Raw genomic sequence first — 16,013 nt, 5'->3', positions numbered from 1 at the left:
AAGCTGCCACGATCAAAGATAGATAGCTTGCTCTATTTTTAAGCCACCGTGCCATCTCGCAGGGAAGCCCGGCTTTGCCTCCTGCGTTCCAGGCCTCCTTCCATTCCACCCCATCCCAGCTCGCCTCGTCACGAACACCGCCCGTTTTTCCACTTCCACAGCTTGCCATGCGGATCTTTTCCCACGAGCGATTCATTCTTCGAGCGCCGCCCATGATCGAGACGGGATGACCGCGCCGATGGCACCTCCCCCGCCGGCGCGCCAGGACGTGCGGTCGCCGCCACCGCTGCCGCCGCCCCTGACCGTGGACGTGGCTGTCATCGCGGGCGTGATCACCGGCGCGCTCCTGGCGCTCTTCCTCTTCCTCATCTACGCCAAGCACTGCAAGCACCGCGGCCACGGCGGGGGTAGGCCCGGCCTGGGCATCGGGTTTGCGCCGTCCTCGTGCGACCGCTGCCGCTCCGGGCTCAGCGGCTCCGCGGTGGGCGCGCTCCCGGCGGTCCGGTTCGGCGACGCGGGCGGCGCGGGCGTGGGGGCCGGCCGCGCCACCGAGTGCGCGGTGTGCCTGGGCGCCTTCGACGCCGCCGAGCTGCTCCGCGTCCTGCCCGGCTGCCGCCACGCGTTCCACGCCGAGTGCGTCGACACCTGGCTGCTGGCGCACTCCACGTGCCCGGTCTGCCGCCGGCGCGTCGGCAGGGGGGACGTCGACGTCGACGTCTCCATCGCGATCGTCCCCGAGCCGGAGCCGGCAGCACGGCGGGAGGGGCCCGGAGACCTGGCGCCGGTCGCGGGTATGGTGGTGCCCGGCCAGCGCTCGGCCGCCGACGCGGAGTTGCAGCCGGCGGTGCACCACCGGCCGAGCGACCAGCGGTGGTCGACGGACGGCTTGGTGGACCGGGTCGCGTACCTCGAGGCGGCGAGACATCGTCGGGACCTGGGCATCCTAGTGGTCAGCAGCAGCAGTTCCCACGGATCACGAGGTTCCCCCAGCGCCGTCACGCCCACGCCGCGGTCCCGCTAGCTGAGGCCTGATGGCGCCGCGTTCATCTGCTGCTCCGTGATCTTGCTCCTGAACATGGAACGAGCTCCTTGATATTTAGTAGATAGCTGATGCTTGTTCATCGATCGGTCGTGTCCATGTACAAAGTTAGCGACACGTCGGTAGGATACAGTACAGTGATAGGGTTAAGACTGGAGTAAGGAATTGTAATCTCGATGTGCTATTGGGGCAATGAGGTGATGGAGACCACTGATGGCTGCAGCTTCAACGCAGGAATTGCAAAGCCTTTTTGTGGCCAGGAAATCTTTGGTGTTGCGATCCTGCCATGGAACATCACGGTTTATCCACTGGTGGAGCCAGACAATTGTGTTGGGTGTATGCCCTCAAAATCTATCTACAATTACCCTCTCTGATCTGATCAGCAAACATCCTGAACAATTTCGGAGGAGAAAATGAATTGAAAGACTATTACTTACGCAAATGTGACACTGTTAAAAAGATTTCAGTCCCCTAATTCTCATATATGGCAACTTTTTTTAACGAGAAACATCTCAGCTTATATTGAAAGCCATAAAGTTTGGAGTACACCACACTGGGGATACCAGTTTGACATAGAAACATAAAGAAAAAGCAAACTCTAGAGATACGACACTCTAAATTTCGATGATGTCGGTCGGGATAGAGTGAACTGGAGAGTAGTTTTCTAGCCAGGTCTTCAGCGCCTCCCTCGCCCCTGCAAGCTTCTCCGCGTCACCCGGCTTGAGCAGGCGCCACCACCTCTGCTGCTGCATGAATGAAATTGCAGCATACACACATCAATAGGATGGTTAGGGAAGGATTTTTCAATCGCCATCTTATTGCGCGTACGCCAGATCGCCGCCCACATGAGGTCTGTATAGAGAGAAAGGCCCAAACAATCGGGAGAGCCCGCCCCGTGCAGCGGTGCAGCTCCTCCCGAGAACAAGGATCGAATCCCAAACACCTCTCGGAGACAACACCAGACAAATCTAGCTAGGGAGCGGGTGAAGGCCTCCTTGCCACGGCTTTGGGTGGCCTCGTCTCCAGCTCTTCGCTATAGTGATCGTCACTGTGCAACACTGTTTTAACCTATAGCGAGAAGCCGGAACACAAACCTAGGAGCAAAATGAACAGTATGTAAACAGTGCAAAAGCTGAAGCCGGTTGAGGCTGTGCCAAACACACCCGAAGAAAATGGTTTTCAGTGTCCTCCCGACGCCCACACAAGCAGCAAGCAATATCCCCTTTCCACCCCCTCCGCTTAGGGGCAGCAGCTGTTTGCAACTTGTCATGGGCAAGCTGCCAAAGGAACACCTTGATCTTCAAGGCCAACTTAGTCTTCCGGATGTTCTCTGAGTTCTTCACGCTCACACCCCTGTGAGTCAAGAATCTATATGGGCTATTGGTAGAAAACGTTTTGGTTTTGTCGAGGGACCACTCAACGCCATCGCGCGCCGCTTATATATGGCATTTTCCTGAAAAAAGAATCTGTATCTCGAGCATATGAACTGCGAATTTGATGAATGATTGAATATTGCTGTCTTTTTGTGCTTCCATTTTAGGTGTTCGTGTTCCTTAGCGATCGTTACAGATAAGGCCGCCCCCCAGTGCTGTTCGAGCCCACCACCTCCGCCAACGGCCGTCGATCACACGCGCACACCGCGGCGAGGCGCAGCCACACCCAGCCATGGCCACCACCTCCCTCGCCGCCGCCTCCCCGCACCCCCACCTCTTCCGCAGCCGTCGTAACCCCAACTCCACCTTCAGAACCTCGAATCGAGGCCGCCTCCAGCCCATCAGATGCTCGTCCGCCCCCTCGTCCCCGCAGCCGGCCACCGGCGGCGAGGCGGAGGGATCGGAGCGCCGGCGGCTGTCGAAGCAGTCGTCGTGGGAGGCGCAGGACGCGGACGGGGACGACTACCTGTACCGCCTCGGGAAGGAGGCTGACAACATGAACATCGCCGTCGGTGCCCGGGCCGGCATCGTCGACGACCTCTTCGTTGGGAATTTCCTCGGCAAAGACTGTAAGTGCCCAAACACCCGATCAGCTCACTGCAGTCCAGTGTTTCGATGAAGCGTCGTGCATCATAAATTCACATAGCCAAATATGACGAGAATGCTTGTTCAGCTTGTCTCCGTTTGCTTTGCAAACATATCGATGTCCCTGGAAAATAAAAAAGAGGTGCAGTACTGCAGTTCAATAATTTTGATAGCCTGGGTGCAATGTGGTTGCAGCGGATATTGTGTTCGATTACCGGCAGAAGGCAACCAGAACATTCGAGTACCTGCAGGGGGATTACTACATCGCACCACTCTTTCTTGTGAGTTTACTATTAGCTCATGTGTGCGTGCGTGAGTTGGTCAGGGGTGAGTTTTTCTTTTTTTAATCAGCTGCTAACGGAGCAGCCCTTCCATTTAACGTCAATGCTAGAAATCAATAACGGAGCATTCTTTTGATGGTACTTTCCTATAGTTCAAACTTTCAATGGTATTTGTTTTAAAGTTTGCATCTTTTAATGGTACAGATCCAATTTTCCCCTGTTTAAGTGTTTCGTCTATCATACGATCGTTGAAGTTTTGACACTACAGATTCATTTGTTGCAGGATAAAGTTGGTAAGCACTCTAATGTAAAAAGGAGCTTGGCAAATATTCTTGTATTAAGGTATCAAAATCTATTCTTGTATTAAGGTATCAAAATCTGAACAGTTAGTAAACAAGTGCTTGTTTCACTTGTATTGACAAATTTGCAGCCATGTACTTTTGCTCTTGCACTTAACATATTTTGCTGATAAATTTGCAGCCATATTTGCAGATTATTTTTAGTTCTTCATGATACTGGGAAAGCTATGGTTTACTTAACATATTTCTCAATCTTCTTCTCCAGGTACACATACTGAAGTCTAAAGGACTGTTTGTTGTTTGCAGCATGCCATATTGTAAAGAACTTCATTGCACATCTTCTTAATATCAAGATTCCCCTTATACTTGGTAGAGTAACTTACTTCTTTTGTTTCAGTAGGTGAACGTTGATGAATAAGTAGTCTATAAGCGTAATCAAAACTGATTGTTTGCACTATGCAGGGATCTGGGGCGGAAAGGGTCAAGGGAAAACATTCCAAACTGAACTTATATTTAGAGCAATGGGTGTTGAGCCTGTTATTATGTCTGCTGGAGAACTAGAATCTGAAAAAGCAGGTGAAGAAGCACTTGAATTATATATATGCCTATGTGCTTTATTACTTTGTCATATTTTGCCAAACTGATGTTCAGATGCTACTCCCTTTTTTCGTGTTCATATGAACTTTATTCCAAATGTTAAAAACAAATCATGTCTTGTTTTCAATAGTAAGCAAAATAAAACCATGATGTTGGGAATATTTCACATGATAGGATAGGGCTATAGAATGTAGCATTAGGGTCATCTCTGGACCAAGAAGGTTGTAATCGACCTTCATGTCTATCAATCAATTTTTATTCAGTAGTGAACTCCAGTACTATTCAGATCTATCAATTTTAGGAATATGCTCGTGAAAACGCCTGCAAAGATTAGATACCAAATGAAAATCAATTGCCATTACGTCTCACCTGCTCTCATGGCAACGCCAGTAGTTGTGATTGCTTGTACTGTCATAGACGCCATGGCTCATGGGTTACATGGTTTCTGAATTTAGTCTTTTGTTAGTTGCTCAGGTGTTGCCCTGATCTGTTTGCAGGAGAACCTGGGAGGCTAATACGTGACCGATACAGAACTGCCTCCCAAGTAATTCAAAACCAAGTAAGAAGGTGTTTGCAGCTACTCGATCTCAGATATGAGCATTTCACATTCAGGTTTCTAATTTCTTAATAGTCAGTAATGACCATGAAAGAAAACAGTACTGCTATTTTGCAAACTTGCACATTCACTTATCTTCTCTTATCTCCATACATTGGAGAATAGTTCTACAATCATCTGGGATACTCCAGTATGCCATGCTATCTTAACTCTTCCACATGACATGATTTCAAAATCTTTAACAAGAAAGCTGCTAGCTCAGGATTGTTATCTTGAGGTAGTGAAAGTTTTCCTGAGTTATCCAAAATTGGTGCCTTTTGTGTCTTCCATATTCAGGACTGTTCTGATACTGTAAATAGTTCAAAGTGATGATTCTACTCCTGGGGTCCTAGCGTGTTTTTTTTTTTTGAGCTCGTTTTGCTCCTAGAGAAGTTATCAGACTAAAGATGCTGTAAATTTTGTTGATTTCCTTTTCACTACAACCCACTCTTTTTTCACAAGCTTTTGGATGGTACAGGGGAAATTGAGTTGCTTGATGATCAATGACCTAGATGCTGGTGTTGGAAGATTTGGTAAGTCATATTATAAACATATTTATTTTTATTGCCTTCTTGATTGTGGTGAATGTTGGGAGATCTATGGGTTATTTTTCAAGAGCTTGGCTACTTGGTCTGTCCATTTTATAAATTCCTTGCCATTTGGCAAGGATGTTCTAGAAGGATCAAATGTTCTCTTCTGTGTAGTTTAGGGGCCAATAATAGTTCTTACATCTTCGTTGAGCTTGTCGTTCACACATATAGTTGTCGGAAAGAAAGTTAAGTGCTATATGTTACTCTTCTTTCCAGGAAATACACAGATGACAGTCAATAATCAAATTGTTTGTGGAACTTTGATGAACCTGGCAGATAATCCTACCAGGGTGAGCATCGGCCAGAAATGGACAGAATCTGATGTTACAAACAGAGTTCCTATAATAGTAACTGGAAATGATTTTTCAACTCTATATGCTCCCTTGATTCGTGATGGAAGAATGGAAAAATTCTACTGGTATGTTTGCTCTTGTTTCTGAAGTAGTCCTGTACAACGATGCATCACCAACTGAAACTTCTGGACTAGAATATTTCACTTTCTTTCTGGCCTAGTGCATTGTCTGGTGCTTGCTTGTTGTTTTGGCATCCATATTCTCTACAGTACAAAAGTTATTGCCTTGGTCTAAAAATAAGTGCTAATTTTCCTGTAAAAAAAAAGTGCTACTTTCGTGAGACAAATTTTTTTATTTTCTATTAATCTATTCTATACAAATATTTTGCTTCCTTGCAACAACTAGTGATGATCACATGCACTTAACAGGCAGCCCGGTCGTGAAGATATAATTAATATTGTTCATGGCATGTATACAAAGGATGGGATATCTGTTGAGGAAGTATCAAGAATTGTAGATACATTTCCAAACCAAGGTATTTATTTCACTATAACTGCTACATATATTTTGTAGTGCTTGAAACTTGGGTGGTCTATCAGAATACGATTCATTGTTGCAAGGACGTTGTACACGATTCTAGTTTGAGCTATACATTTGAGTGACATGTTTGATTGAAATTCTGAGTGGCTTGGTATCTAGTTCGAATGAAATTTTGAGTGAACTGATATCTAAATTTATCGGCAAATGTTTCGTTTCTGTTAGAAAATATTTGCTTATCCAAGAGCCAGAGAAAATATTGGTGGGCAGTTCACTTCATTGTTCGAATAATTTATTCAAGAAACAATTGAACTTTCCGCAGCTTTGGATTTTTATGGAGCTTTGAGATCCAGGACATATGATCGGGCTATCTTGGAGGTACCTTTTTTCCCCCAACTTATAAAGAGATTAACATTAAATTCGTACTGTTGGCCTGCAGAAACTGTGGCTTTATGTTGTTAATGTGCAAAATCCAGGTCATGTATGTTAGTTTCAGTTGATGCGTCATGCGTGGCATATATGATGGTGCATTGTTGTTCTTTTAGTTAATTTGGTTGCCTTGGTAGTATATATATATAGTTCGAGTTATCTGAGCCATGTCTGCCATGCAACAACAGACAATGTTTGAGTTCAATTCTGAATCCCATATGTAAAGGTGGCAGGGCATTCAGTGTGGAAAGGGGATCTTTATTTTTTTTCAGTGTGGCTTCTGAAATTGCTGTTCTGACATAGCATAAGTAACATATGATTGTTCATTGACACTACAGTGGGTCGATCAAATTGGTGGCCATGAAAAGCTAGGTGAAAAGCTTCTTAAGCAAAAGAAAGGAGAGAAGCTTCCAACATTTATACCCCCGAAGGTATTTTCAGATTTTGAAGCAACATATCTGGCCTGCATAGTCCAGCAGAATTTCACCAAGTTCATTAACAATTACTACTATAGTTAGACTTCTTATTCTTCGATCCACTTTGAGAAAACAAGTGATATGATCAATAACACTCTGATATCATCTTTTTTCCCCGATCAGCAAACGCTAGAGGCATTGATTGAATCAGGGAGCTCGCTGGTGAGGGAGCAAGAACTTATAATGAACTCAAAATTGTCGAAAGAGTACATGAAGAACATGGAAGATTAGTTCAAAGCACGCAAGTGTAACTTGTTTTTTGCAGTTTCGTGCAATACGCACGTCCGGTTTGTTCCAGTTGCATGTGCAAGTTAGCAAGTATATAGCAGTGTAATTAAAAAGCATATGGAAGATATATCCGAGGAATTTTTTTTTTGTATTCCAGATGTAGCTACGGACGTACGTACACATAATCTATCTGAAAATAGAAACAAAGGATTCATTTTTCTCCCTCTTTCGAATTCCTGCAATGATTTGAGTCTGAAGAATGGAATGGACCGATGCGTATCCACATCGTCGTTGCTCTCGATTTGCAGTGTTAAAAGTCGTCCGGTTGACTTGCAGACTCGTGTGAGCTGTGGCACAAGCTGCCCTGTCCCGTGTATGCAGCGAAAGCGTCCAAAGAGCATCATCAATCCCTCTACCTAAACTATCTGACGGAAGAACTATACAATATTTCAATGCCATTCCAAAGATATATATCTTTTTTTTTGTCCTAACATGCCATATATCTGCCTACACGTGTGTAGATTCATGTCGCATTTGAAATGCATAATACTATTTGCTAAGGATATGATTTCGCATACTACATCTGACTTTCTCGCCACATTTGGAAGTCATAATTCCGCGCTAGGAAATTCTCAGACTTCCTTGACACAAACGCTTAGTTTCCATCGGGATTTCTATTTGATTTTTGCAAAAGAAAAAAAACGATCCAAACTAATCTGGATAAAGATATGGTTAGCAAATAAAGGCAGAACCTAATCCGTTCAAATTTAAAAAAGGAAGGCTTTTGCGGTTCCTTTGCTGGTGGGAAATCAACAAGCAGGTTAATCCATCACACGAGAGATTGCTTAGCTTAATTAAGCCGCGTTGGGAGGTAGAGACGATGAGGTCATGGGCATGGCGCGGGGGGCGTATTGGGAATGGGCGCCTGGCGCAGGGCCCGAGGCAACGTGTAGGGTATCCAACAGGGTTAGGTGGCATCTCGTCTCCCCGCCTACTTATATAAGCCGCCATCTGTTTCACACAGTCCGTAGCTACAATTTCTTCCTCCCTGACCTCTCTCTCTCTCTCTCTCTCTCTCGGGGACAGAGCGAGCGGTCGCCGTCGTCGATCGCCGGCGGTTGTCCGGCGGAGTCGGTCGATGGAGTGGTGGCAGAAGGCGGTGGTGGTGCCGGTGAAGCGCGCGTGGATCGTCGTCGCCGCCCGGATGCGTCGCAAGAAAGATGGTAAGATCATCATCATCTTCTGCTCATGCATGTCTGTTTCCTTTTTCATGAATGTGATCTATCTCCGCATGCCCATCTCTTGCCTTGATCATTCATTGGCTGATTTACTCTGTGATCGGCTGATATGCTAGTTCCGATTTTTTCTCTCGCATCGTTTAGCTAGCGCTGAAGTGTTTCGGTAGTAAGATTACTATGGCAATGTAGAGCAGTCTAGAACTAAGCATCCTGATTAGTTTGGTCTTTCCCCGGTGATTATTAGCAACAACCACCGGCTTCTTTGATCTGATGGGCCTTCCCTGTCTCAGTAGCTGAGAACTGATCGTCATGCACACTGCATAGATAGAATAGAATAACAGTGATCGAGAAGAGGTGTGGATATATATGGCACATCATGAGGCATGCGTGGCCGTGTCGTTTTGCTCCCGTGCAAGCGGACGAAAGCGCGACGCGAGCTGCATGGTACTCTATCGGGACAACATGCATGTATGGAAGCGTGGAAGTTTGCGGCGTTCTTTTTCGTGCACCGAGCTAGCTAGTGGTGTTGTTTCGCGCGGCACGTGGCCGCGTGCAGATGCACCGCATCATCGATCGGTGCGGTGCAGCCTGCACGTCGTCGTCTGCACGGACAATGGCCTTTTTGTACCTTTATACTATGGCCGTGCGTATGCCTGCATTACCACTGTGGGTTGCATATGGCTTGACGATTCTACAGTAGCCAGCCTGATGGTTTTTTAGAGTGATGGTTTTCTGTGACCGTCAATAACGCTGTGCATGGCCCTCTTCTAGTCTAGGATTAGAACATCTTGGCCTTTTCTCCAAACTATTTTTGTAGTATTTTGCTCGCTTGCTAGAAGTGCACGTTACGAGAAGCTAGGCACAGCAAAACAAATCGTCTCGGTAGCAAGCAGGTCATGCGTCGAGGGAGATAAACAAATGCATAGCATTCATTTTATTTAATTCGAGGATGCATGGCCAACAGGAGCCGGACTCTTCAAAGAGTGTGGCAGCAGGTAGGCCGTGACGCTGCAACATAAACCGACAGCAGCCAGGCTAGCTCGTGCTGGGCGGCAACCCGGCAGACGTCATCATCCAGATTGGTAGAAACTATATATATACACATGTATACTTTGTATATAGCTTAGTGTAATTTATATGTAGGCTTGTGCTGGATCGTGTAGGAGACGACCAAAATAAAATTGGATCCGGAGATGAGCGCGGCAGCATGAGCGACACCTGCACACCAACCAGCCGCCCCCCGCGCGCTACGCTCCGGCTCCTGCACCGACGAACACGCCATCAATGCGACAAGGCGTCGCCTCCCTTTGCACTGCAGCTTCTGGAAGCGATGCCGCCGTGGCATGCTTCGATTGTTTCCTTACTAATAAGCATGCATGATCAGTTCTTCCGTTGATCCATGCACGAGGAGGGACTTCAATGGCTGGCTGGTTGGTTCCTTTCCTTTTCTTTTCAGCAAGATCGCTGCAATCTGACTGCACCACCAGGTTTTGTGCCCATCTCCTTGCGTCGGGGGCACGTGGATACGCGCACTTGTCACGATCCTGCATAGCCCGTACACATGTCAGTCCAGGGCACTGTAGTATACTGATTGGCTTAGAGTTGTGTTGAGTGGTTGGTTAGTGTCAATTGGTAGTTGGCGTCGACGTCACACACCCATGCATGCATAGTTTAATCAATAATTACTACGTGGGTCACTTTCTCATGTGGAGGTGCGTGGCGCGTACGCCAGACATTCAGGTGTATGGCACGGCGTCCATCCCTCTCCCTGGACAAAGCAGATTAGAAGCGTCTTCTAGAAGTCCAGCTTAGCCTGTAAAAATCGAGTTGAACCCCTGCTTGTTTGCTTATCAGGGATAATATAGCATACAATCAGCAATCACGAGTTTTTTCTTTGAAAGGAAGAATCACGAGAATTTCAGTCGTTTGTTTGGTGAACAGATAAACTGACCTGTCTGACTGTCTGACCAACGCGCTTGATGCCCCCCGTGACTACTGAAGTCATGAGTCTGTTGCTGGTGGTGCTGCGAGGATACGAGCAGTGCCTGGACAGCGCGCGGCAGCCGAGACCAACACGTGCCCCAGCAGCCGCGCCATGGCATCTTTCAGGCGGGCGCAAGAAGGGACTGCCAGAAGCCCAGAACCATCACATCTTTCATTCCCCTGTCACGCTCACACAAAAGAGGGATTAGTTACCTGTATAGTATCAATTAGCCTCCTATAGAAATTACTGTTAATTACTGAACTTTCTTTTTCTTTTTGCAGAAAACAACTGGTCATATCCATTAATTGAGATCAACTCACTATATGATCGATCATTATGTGTTTTTTCCCTATACTATACTGTACTCTGTATTCTGTAACCGGGCGAATAAACGTACTGGTGCATTGTGCTGATACCTGTTTCTTTTGGTTCAGACGGCCGCGGCGCCCTTGTGAAGCTACACGACGACATCCAGACGTGCGCGTACGAGGACGTGCAGGTGATGTGGGAGATGCTGCAGCGCTCAGAGACGGAGAGGCTGGCGCGCGAGCCGTCGCCCAAGGGCGCCCGTGCGCTCGTCTGGCTGCGCCGCCACCACAAGATGGATCCGCGCCGGCGTTGCTGAGAGTCTGCCCTGCGACGAGAGAGAAGAGAGAGTCATTCTGCTGTATATACAGCCCTGATGTGGCTTCCTTTGCTTTGGTTGATGTAAATATTTACAGTTTCATCTTTCAAGAAAGAAGAGATAGATCATACCAGTCAGTTTTGCACTCCTCGGTGTCGCAGCTATGGAGCTCTGTTCCATCCCCCCCCCCCCCCCCCCCCCCAAAACACTATAATGAATCAATACGAATGATGCATGAAAAATATGGCTTGGTTCAGGCTTCAGGATCGTAGTTGACCACCGATCACAGCACCTGCAAAGCACAAGCAAAACCACAGTTCAAGGAATTTTAGGGGTGAACAAGGGTGTTGCCACTAGAAGTTTAGGCAGGATCTGAATTTTAGTCCAAATTTGGAGTGATAGCCTGACAGACAAACAATGAACAAAAGTTGTCCACTACAAATTCCCACAAATTTGGCTCATGTAAAAGTTACTCCTATGACCCAGTTACACATTCAGAAACAATTCGTCCATTGGTGACAACAGATAACTGACAATAACACATCGCTAGTTCTCTCTACTTCATCCTCACACAATAGTGATCTTTACTTGTTTTGCACACATGGATTTATAACTAGGTTTAATAGGTTTAATGGTCCTTCTATACCCTTCTCCTGCACTGGACAAGCATATAGATATGTACTAATGTACCTGAAGATGGACATCGAGATGAGCAGCAAGGTTTGTTCCATAAGTTTGACGCTGACTGCTACCTGTCTGAAAAGACAATAATGACAATTGAGAAAAAGAGTTTATTCAGACGTTTCAAACTGCATGTAAATTGTCTCAAAAGAAGAAGAAAAAACTGCACACGTATCCTGCAGAATGTAACACAGTACTGCAACAGTATACATCAAAGCCAGATAATTTTCAGAAATGTGGGATCTTCCAGGTAAAAAATTAGCAAGTAATGTCCCAGCAGTAAATGCAACATAGTATTGCAAGGCGATCTTAAATATCATAGCCAGCAGAAATGGATGTACATTCACAGATATAAAGCATCAAACGTATCCGCTGTTGTCTTGTTGAACAGGATGACTTAAAATACAGAGAACATTACGAAATTCAGACAGCTATTATCCAGGGGCGTCTGGTCCTCCCCTACCTTCTTAGTAAGAGCACAAGATAAAGTTCAGATACAACATACTTGCAATGTATAACAGTATAATAATTGTGAATGCTCCTGTCAGCCTTAAAATGACACCAGAGACCAGATATCTTGTCTTTTCTCCGAAACAAAATATTGAAATAGTTCAAAAAGGAAAATAAAGGTTGGATAATAGAAAGAGCCAAGCATCGCAATTTTTGAAATGGGGTCCATTTCAGACATGTGAAAACCATAAAACACAGCATCATCATCAATATATCCTGAGTAGAGTATAAACGCCAAAAGATGTATGGGCACACCAACCTAACCCCAAAGCCAGATATGTCCACATATGAGAGAAGTAAAAGATTAGAGATCTAACATATACTTTTTGAAGCACAGTTACAAAAGAATTAAATAAAATTAACACTCAATATCCCTGAAATTAGTACTCAAGATACCTAGAAAATTTTGCAATCAATAATGTACATCCTGATCTAGAAACTTACAGAACATTTTTCCTATAAGTTACAAGACAGCACTTGCATTTTGCTGCCCCAGTCCCTTATGCCAGATGTTACATAGAAGTTGGGACTTTCGGATGTAACACTATCCACCCTGTAAGTGCTAATGAGGCCTAAGCTGCATGGACAAGATGTTTTCCTTTATTCAGGCATCATTTATCAGGAAAAAGAATCTCTTCTTTTCACTACAACTCTGACAGCTGAACGCAAAAGCAGAATTCTGCCTTGACTCCGTATGTGCATATTCTGTGTTGTGCCTGTAGTCTTGCCACTTCCAGCTCAAATGTACATCGGATGGGCACCAAGAAGCACAATGGTACAAAGCTTCATGTGAAGTCAAAAAGCGCCATCTGTCAGTCATTTTCCTCTGAAGAACATAGACATATCTTCTCCAGAAGGACTGGCCAGTCCTCCCCTAACTGCTGAGGGCTTAGCTGCATAGCTACTTTAAAATCATTGATGGAGATCAAGTGATTACTTCTGATCTCATTTGAGGCTTCTGATGGCCCACTGCCTGATTGCATGTCAACATGGTTTGGCAGCAAGACACCATTAATCTGCTTTCCGTAAGCCTGCTGCTTGTATGATGGCGTCCCTTTCCTTGCATTCCTCTGAACACTACCTCCTATTAACTGAACAGATGACCTAATCAGATTTTTCATGTACTTATCCAGAGCATTATTCAGAAGCTCTGCACTATCCATTGTGACACCAGCTAAGCCCAGTGTTTCTGCTGTTTTCTCCATCCGTCTATGCAGCAACTCAGTGTTGGACAGCCCACCATGATCAAAACAGCTGTTAAAGCGACCCTCGCTTGCACCAGTTGGTGGTGGTGGAAATTTCCTTGCACCACCCAAACTTGCTGAACAAAACGGAATTCCGAGTGGAGCTCGGACAGGACTTTTCAAAATTTCAGCGGACTGTTCTGCAGTGCTGCTCATACTTCTCTGCAAGAGCAGATTATTGGGTGGCAACTGCTCCACGCGTGGGTGCTTTGCCAATGGCTCTGCAGGTTCGCACTGTTGAAAATGCACTGATCTCTTCAACTCAAGTGGACTTGGAGTACCATTCTCCAGAGATCCAGAAACACCATGAGCAACCTGGTTGTGATTGACAGCAGCAATCACCCTACAATTTGGACCCATGTTATTCATCCGGTTTTTCAATGTATGATCCTGCACTATGCCAATAGGCCTTGATCCCTGAACCTGTAACAATCTGGCATCTCCATTGCAAGCATTCAACACTTCAGCAGCCTTAGAAACCTTCTTTACTGATGCTCCCACAGGTCTCCCCACATCCGATGGTGGAGGCGGGCACTTTGCTTGGTAGGCATTGTAGAGAACTGAGCGGATTAGGTGGTTGTGCAGCTGGAGGTTCTCCCGCCCCAGGGTCTGCAGGCATAGCTTTTCAAAGTCTTGCCTGCTGAGCCTCTCCGATAAGTAGCCATTCAAGTAGCCAAAATATCGCCGCGAGCAATCCAGACCAACCCGCTTCTCCAGCTGAGCCTTCAGCTCCTTGAGATCAATACGGCCATTCTGCTGTTGCTGCTGCTGCGGTCGGGGCACTGGTGGTTGCTGCCGCTGCTGTGGTGCAGCCACTGGCCATGCCTCCTCCCTTAGTGTGTCCATACAATTACAACCCCAGCAAACGCCTATATGGGATTCAGAGTAGAGAAACCACGAATCAGGAATAGCTCACCGCACCCAGCTAGGATCAAACCATTAGGGCTTCCGCCGCTTCCTGCAGAGGGTGAGTCCGTACCCCAATTCCCAGCTCGCCGGCCATGGAGGGGATCTCATCTCCACTGGCGCCGCACCAATCGCCGCAAAATCACGGAGCCTCCCAGGGAGCGGCGTGGCAGGCCCGAATCGAGCATAGAGGCTGCGAGGCCTGGCAAGCCAATTCGATTACTTGCCCAAACCCTAGAGCAATGGAGGCATGATCCCCGACCCCGCCGAATTCCGGCGAGCTCGTACCGCCTGGATCTCCGGCGAGGACGACAGCGCGCCTGGCGGAACCGAATCGAATCCGAGAAACAGCAGGAATTGAGCTGACCTCCGGGCGGGGGGAAGCAATTGGGATTGGCGGGGAACCGGGTCGGGGACCAGCCGGGGACGAATTGCGCCCTCGGTGCTCGCCGGCGGGCGGGCTGCTCTCCGCGGCGTTGCTCGGGCGCGCGGGGAGGCGGCTGCCTGCTGCTCCTGCTTCGTGGGTTGGGATGGGCTCGCTCGTGGCTGCTTCGCTCCTTGCTTCCTCGTGTTCGTCTCGGCTTGGGCTCTCTCTCCCTTTTTTTCTCTTTTTTTTTTTCTTTTTTGGGTTTCTTCCTCGATGGTTTTTTCCCGGCCGTTGAATCGGATTTGATCGCGCAGGAGTGCCGAAAAGAGAAGAGGAGGCCAGGAGAGGGTGGGACTCTGCTCGGCGTCAGCGAAGAGGGCTTTCGCTTCCCGGCCCGTGTCCTGCCTACCTGGCCTCGAGTGTGCCCTGTCACTTGCTTCTACTGTAGTAATCATTTGATGATTCGGATTCTGATTGGAGCATGGTCATGAAAACAAGGCTTGGTCTTCAACGTGTCAGAAAAAAAAGGCTTGGTTTTCGTGTTCTGTCCACTCAGGCCTTTGATTCCATGCTACAGTAGTTTTGAGTACCAAGAGCTGAATGCACATTGTACAACAGTAACCATGCCTATGTAACAGGATGTGATAAGAGGTAAATGCAGCTAATCTAAAACTAAAAGTGTTATCTCTGTCCACTTCAGCTATCAGTTCATGGATATCCCATTAAACCACCATCCAAATCGAGTGAACCTTGACTGATACTGATACGTAGCTCAGTGAACTCTCATCATGCTGTCAAATTTATATAACTCAAAGACTGTTCACACCTTTGAATCCACTATAAACAGGGACAGGGCGGACTAAATCTACCACAAAAATCTTTTGATTTTATCAAACCATTAACAGATTAACCAACCAAATGGAGGCCCCCAGGGTGTGGGACAAGCTCACTAGTGCCCTACTGAACAGATGATTTTTTTTTTTACAGGCCATGCATATTCGCAGTACCATCAGTCCAAACTAATTGACATATATGCTGTTGAACAGACAAAATTTTGACAGCTCGATACTATTACA

The 16,013-nt window shown here is 46.8% G+C and overlaps 4 protein-coding genes and 1 long non-coding RNA gene across 7 annotated transcripts; 3 read left to right on the top strand and 2 right to left on the bottom strand.

The window, feature by feature from the left end:
- Positions 1-81: 81 nt before the first annotated feature.
- LOC112900932 (RING-H2 finger protein ATL43-like) lies at positions 82-1,303 on the top strand. Its single transcript, XM_025969701.1, has one exon. It carries the CDS (start codon positions 227-229, stop codon positions 1,019-1,021), a length of 795 nt encoding a protein of 264 aa, XP_025825486.1. The 5' UTR covers positions 82-226; the 3' UTR covers positions 1,022-1,303.
- Positions 1,304-2,262: 959 nt separating this feature from the next.
- On the top strand, positions 2,263-7,605 carry LOC112901340 (ribulose bisphosphate carboxylase/oxygenase activase, chloroplastic). 3 transcript variants are annotated; one of them, XM_025970236.1, is made up of 13 exons: positions 2,263-2,394; positions 2,580-3,041; positions 3,253-3,338; positions 3,622-3,631; positions 3,944-4,006; positions 4,100-4,213; positions 4,732-4,793; positions 5,308-5,362; positions 5,636-5,837; positions 6,141-6,247; positions 6,572-6,627; positions 7,017-7,109; positions 7,278-7,605. In XM_025970236.1, the coding sequence occupies exons 2-13, from the start codon at positions 2,705-2,707 to the stop codon at positions 7,383-7,385; spliced, it is 1,293 nt and encodes a 430-aa protein (XP_025826021.1). In that variant the 5' UTR covers positions 2,263-2,394; positions 2,580-2,704; the 3' UTR covers positions 7,386-7,605. The 3 variants fall into 3 exon arrangements, with proteins under 3 accessions (XP_025826021.1, XP_025826022.1, XP_025826020.1); XM_025970237.1 differs by lacking the exon at positions 2,263-2,394 and having other exon boundaries at positions 2,459-3,041; positions 5,696-5,837; XM_025970235.1 differs by lacking the exon at positions 2,263-2,394 and having other exon boundaries at positions 2,464-3,041.
- Positions 7,606-8,441: 836 nt separating this feature from the next.
- Positions 8,442-11,344, top strand: LOC112900184. Its single transcript, XM_025968962.1, has 2 exons — positions 8,442-8,605; positions 11,039-11,344. Exons 1-2 carry the CDS (start codon positions 8,521-8,523, stop codon positions 11,227-11,229), a joined length of 276 nt encoding a protein of 91 aa, XP_025824747.1. The 5' UTR covers positions 8,442-8,520; the 3' UTR covers positions 11,230-11,344.
- Positions 9,532-10,778, bottom strand: LOC112900185. Its single transcript, XR_003230158.1, has 2 exons — positions 10,277-10,778; positions 9,532-10,164 (listed from the first exon to the last, which is right to left on the bottom strand). It is a non-coding gene; the product is annotated as an uncharacterized LOC112900185 (long non-coding RNA).
- A 1,122-nt stretch (positions 11,345-12,466) lies between the features above and the next one.
- Positions 12,467-15,796, bottom strand: LOC112899040. The gene is made up of 2 exons (XM_025967368.1): positions 14,644-15,796; positions 12,467-14,533 (listed from the first exon to the last, which is right to left on the bottom strand). Exon 2 carries the CDS (start codon positions 14,508-14,510, stop codon positions 13,233-13,235), a length of 1,278 nt encoding a protein of 425 aa, XP_025823153.1. The 5' UTR covers positions 14,511-14,533; positions 14,644-15,796; the 3' UTR covers positions 12,467-13,232.
- Between the last annotated feature and the right edge of the window lie 217 nt (positions 15,797-16,013).

The sequence above is a fragment of the Panicum hallii genome, chromosome 7 (genome assembly GCF_002211085.1).
Source record: "Panicum hallii strain FIL2 chromosome 7, PHallii_v3.1, whole genome shotgun sequence".
Classification (NCBI taxonomy): domain Eukaryota; kingdom Viridiplantae; phylum Streptophyta; class Magnoliopsida; order Poales; family Poaceae; genus Panicum; species Panicum hallii.
Note: the sequence above shows the minus strand (reverse complement) of the source record. Positions and strands in the feature narration are given on the sequence as shown.

Excerpts from the sequence above, each read along its gene's own strand:
- LOC112900184 (XM_025968962.1), top strand. The coding sequence starts at position 8,521 with ATGGAGTGGTGGCAGAAGGCGGTGGTGGTGCCGGTGAAGCGCGCGTGG. Across the intron at positions 8,606-11,038 it reads GATGCGTCGCAAGAAAGATG|ACGGCCGCGGCGCCCTTGTG; the intron begins GTAAGATCATCA and ends CTTTTGGTTCAG.
- LOC112899040 (XM_025967368.1), bottom strand. The coding sequence starts at position 14,510 with ATGGACACACTAAGGGAGGAGGCATGGCCAGTGGCTGCACCACAGCAG.
- LOC112901340 (XM_025970236.1), top strand. The coding sequence starts at position 2,705 with ATGGCCACCACCTCCCTCGCCGCCGCCTCCCCGCACCCCCACCTCTTC. Across the intron at positions 4,007-4,099 it reads CAAGATTCCCCTTATACTTG|GGATCTGGGGCGGAAAGGGT; the intron begins GTAGAGTAACTT and ends TGCACTATGCAG. Across the intron at positions 5,838-6,140 it reads AGAATGGAAAAATTCTACTG|GCAGCCCGGTCGTGAAGATA; the intron begins GTATGTTTGCTC and ends TGCACTTAACAG.
- LOC112900932 (XM_025969701.1), top strand. The coding sequence starts at position 227 with ATGACCGCGCCGATGGCACCTCCCCCGCCGGCGCGCCAGGACGTGCGG.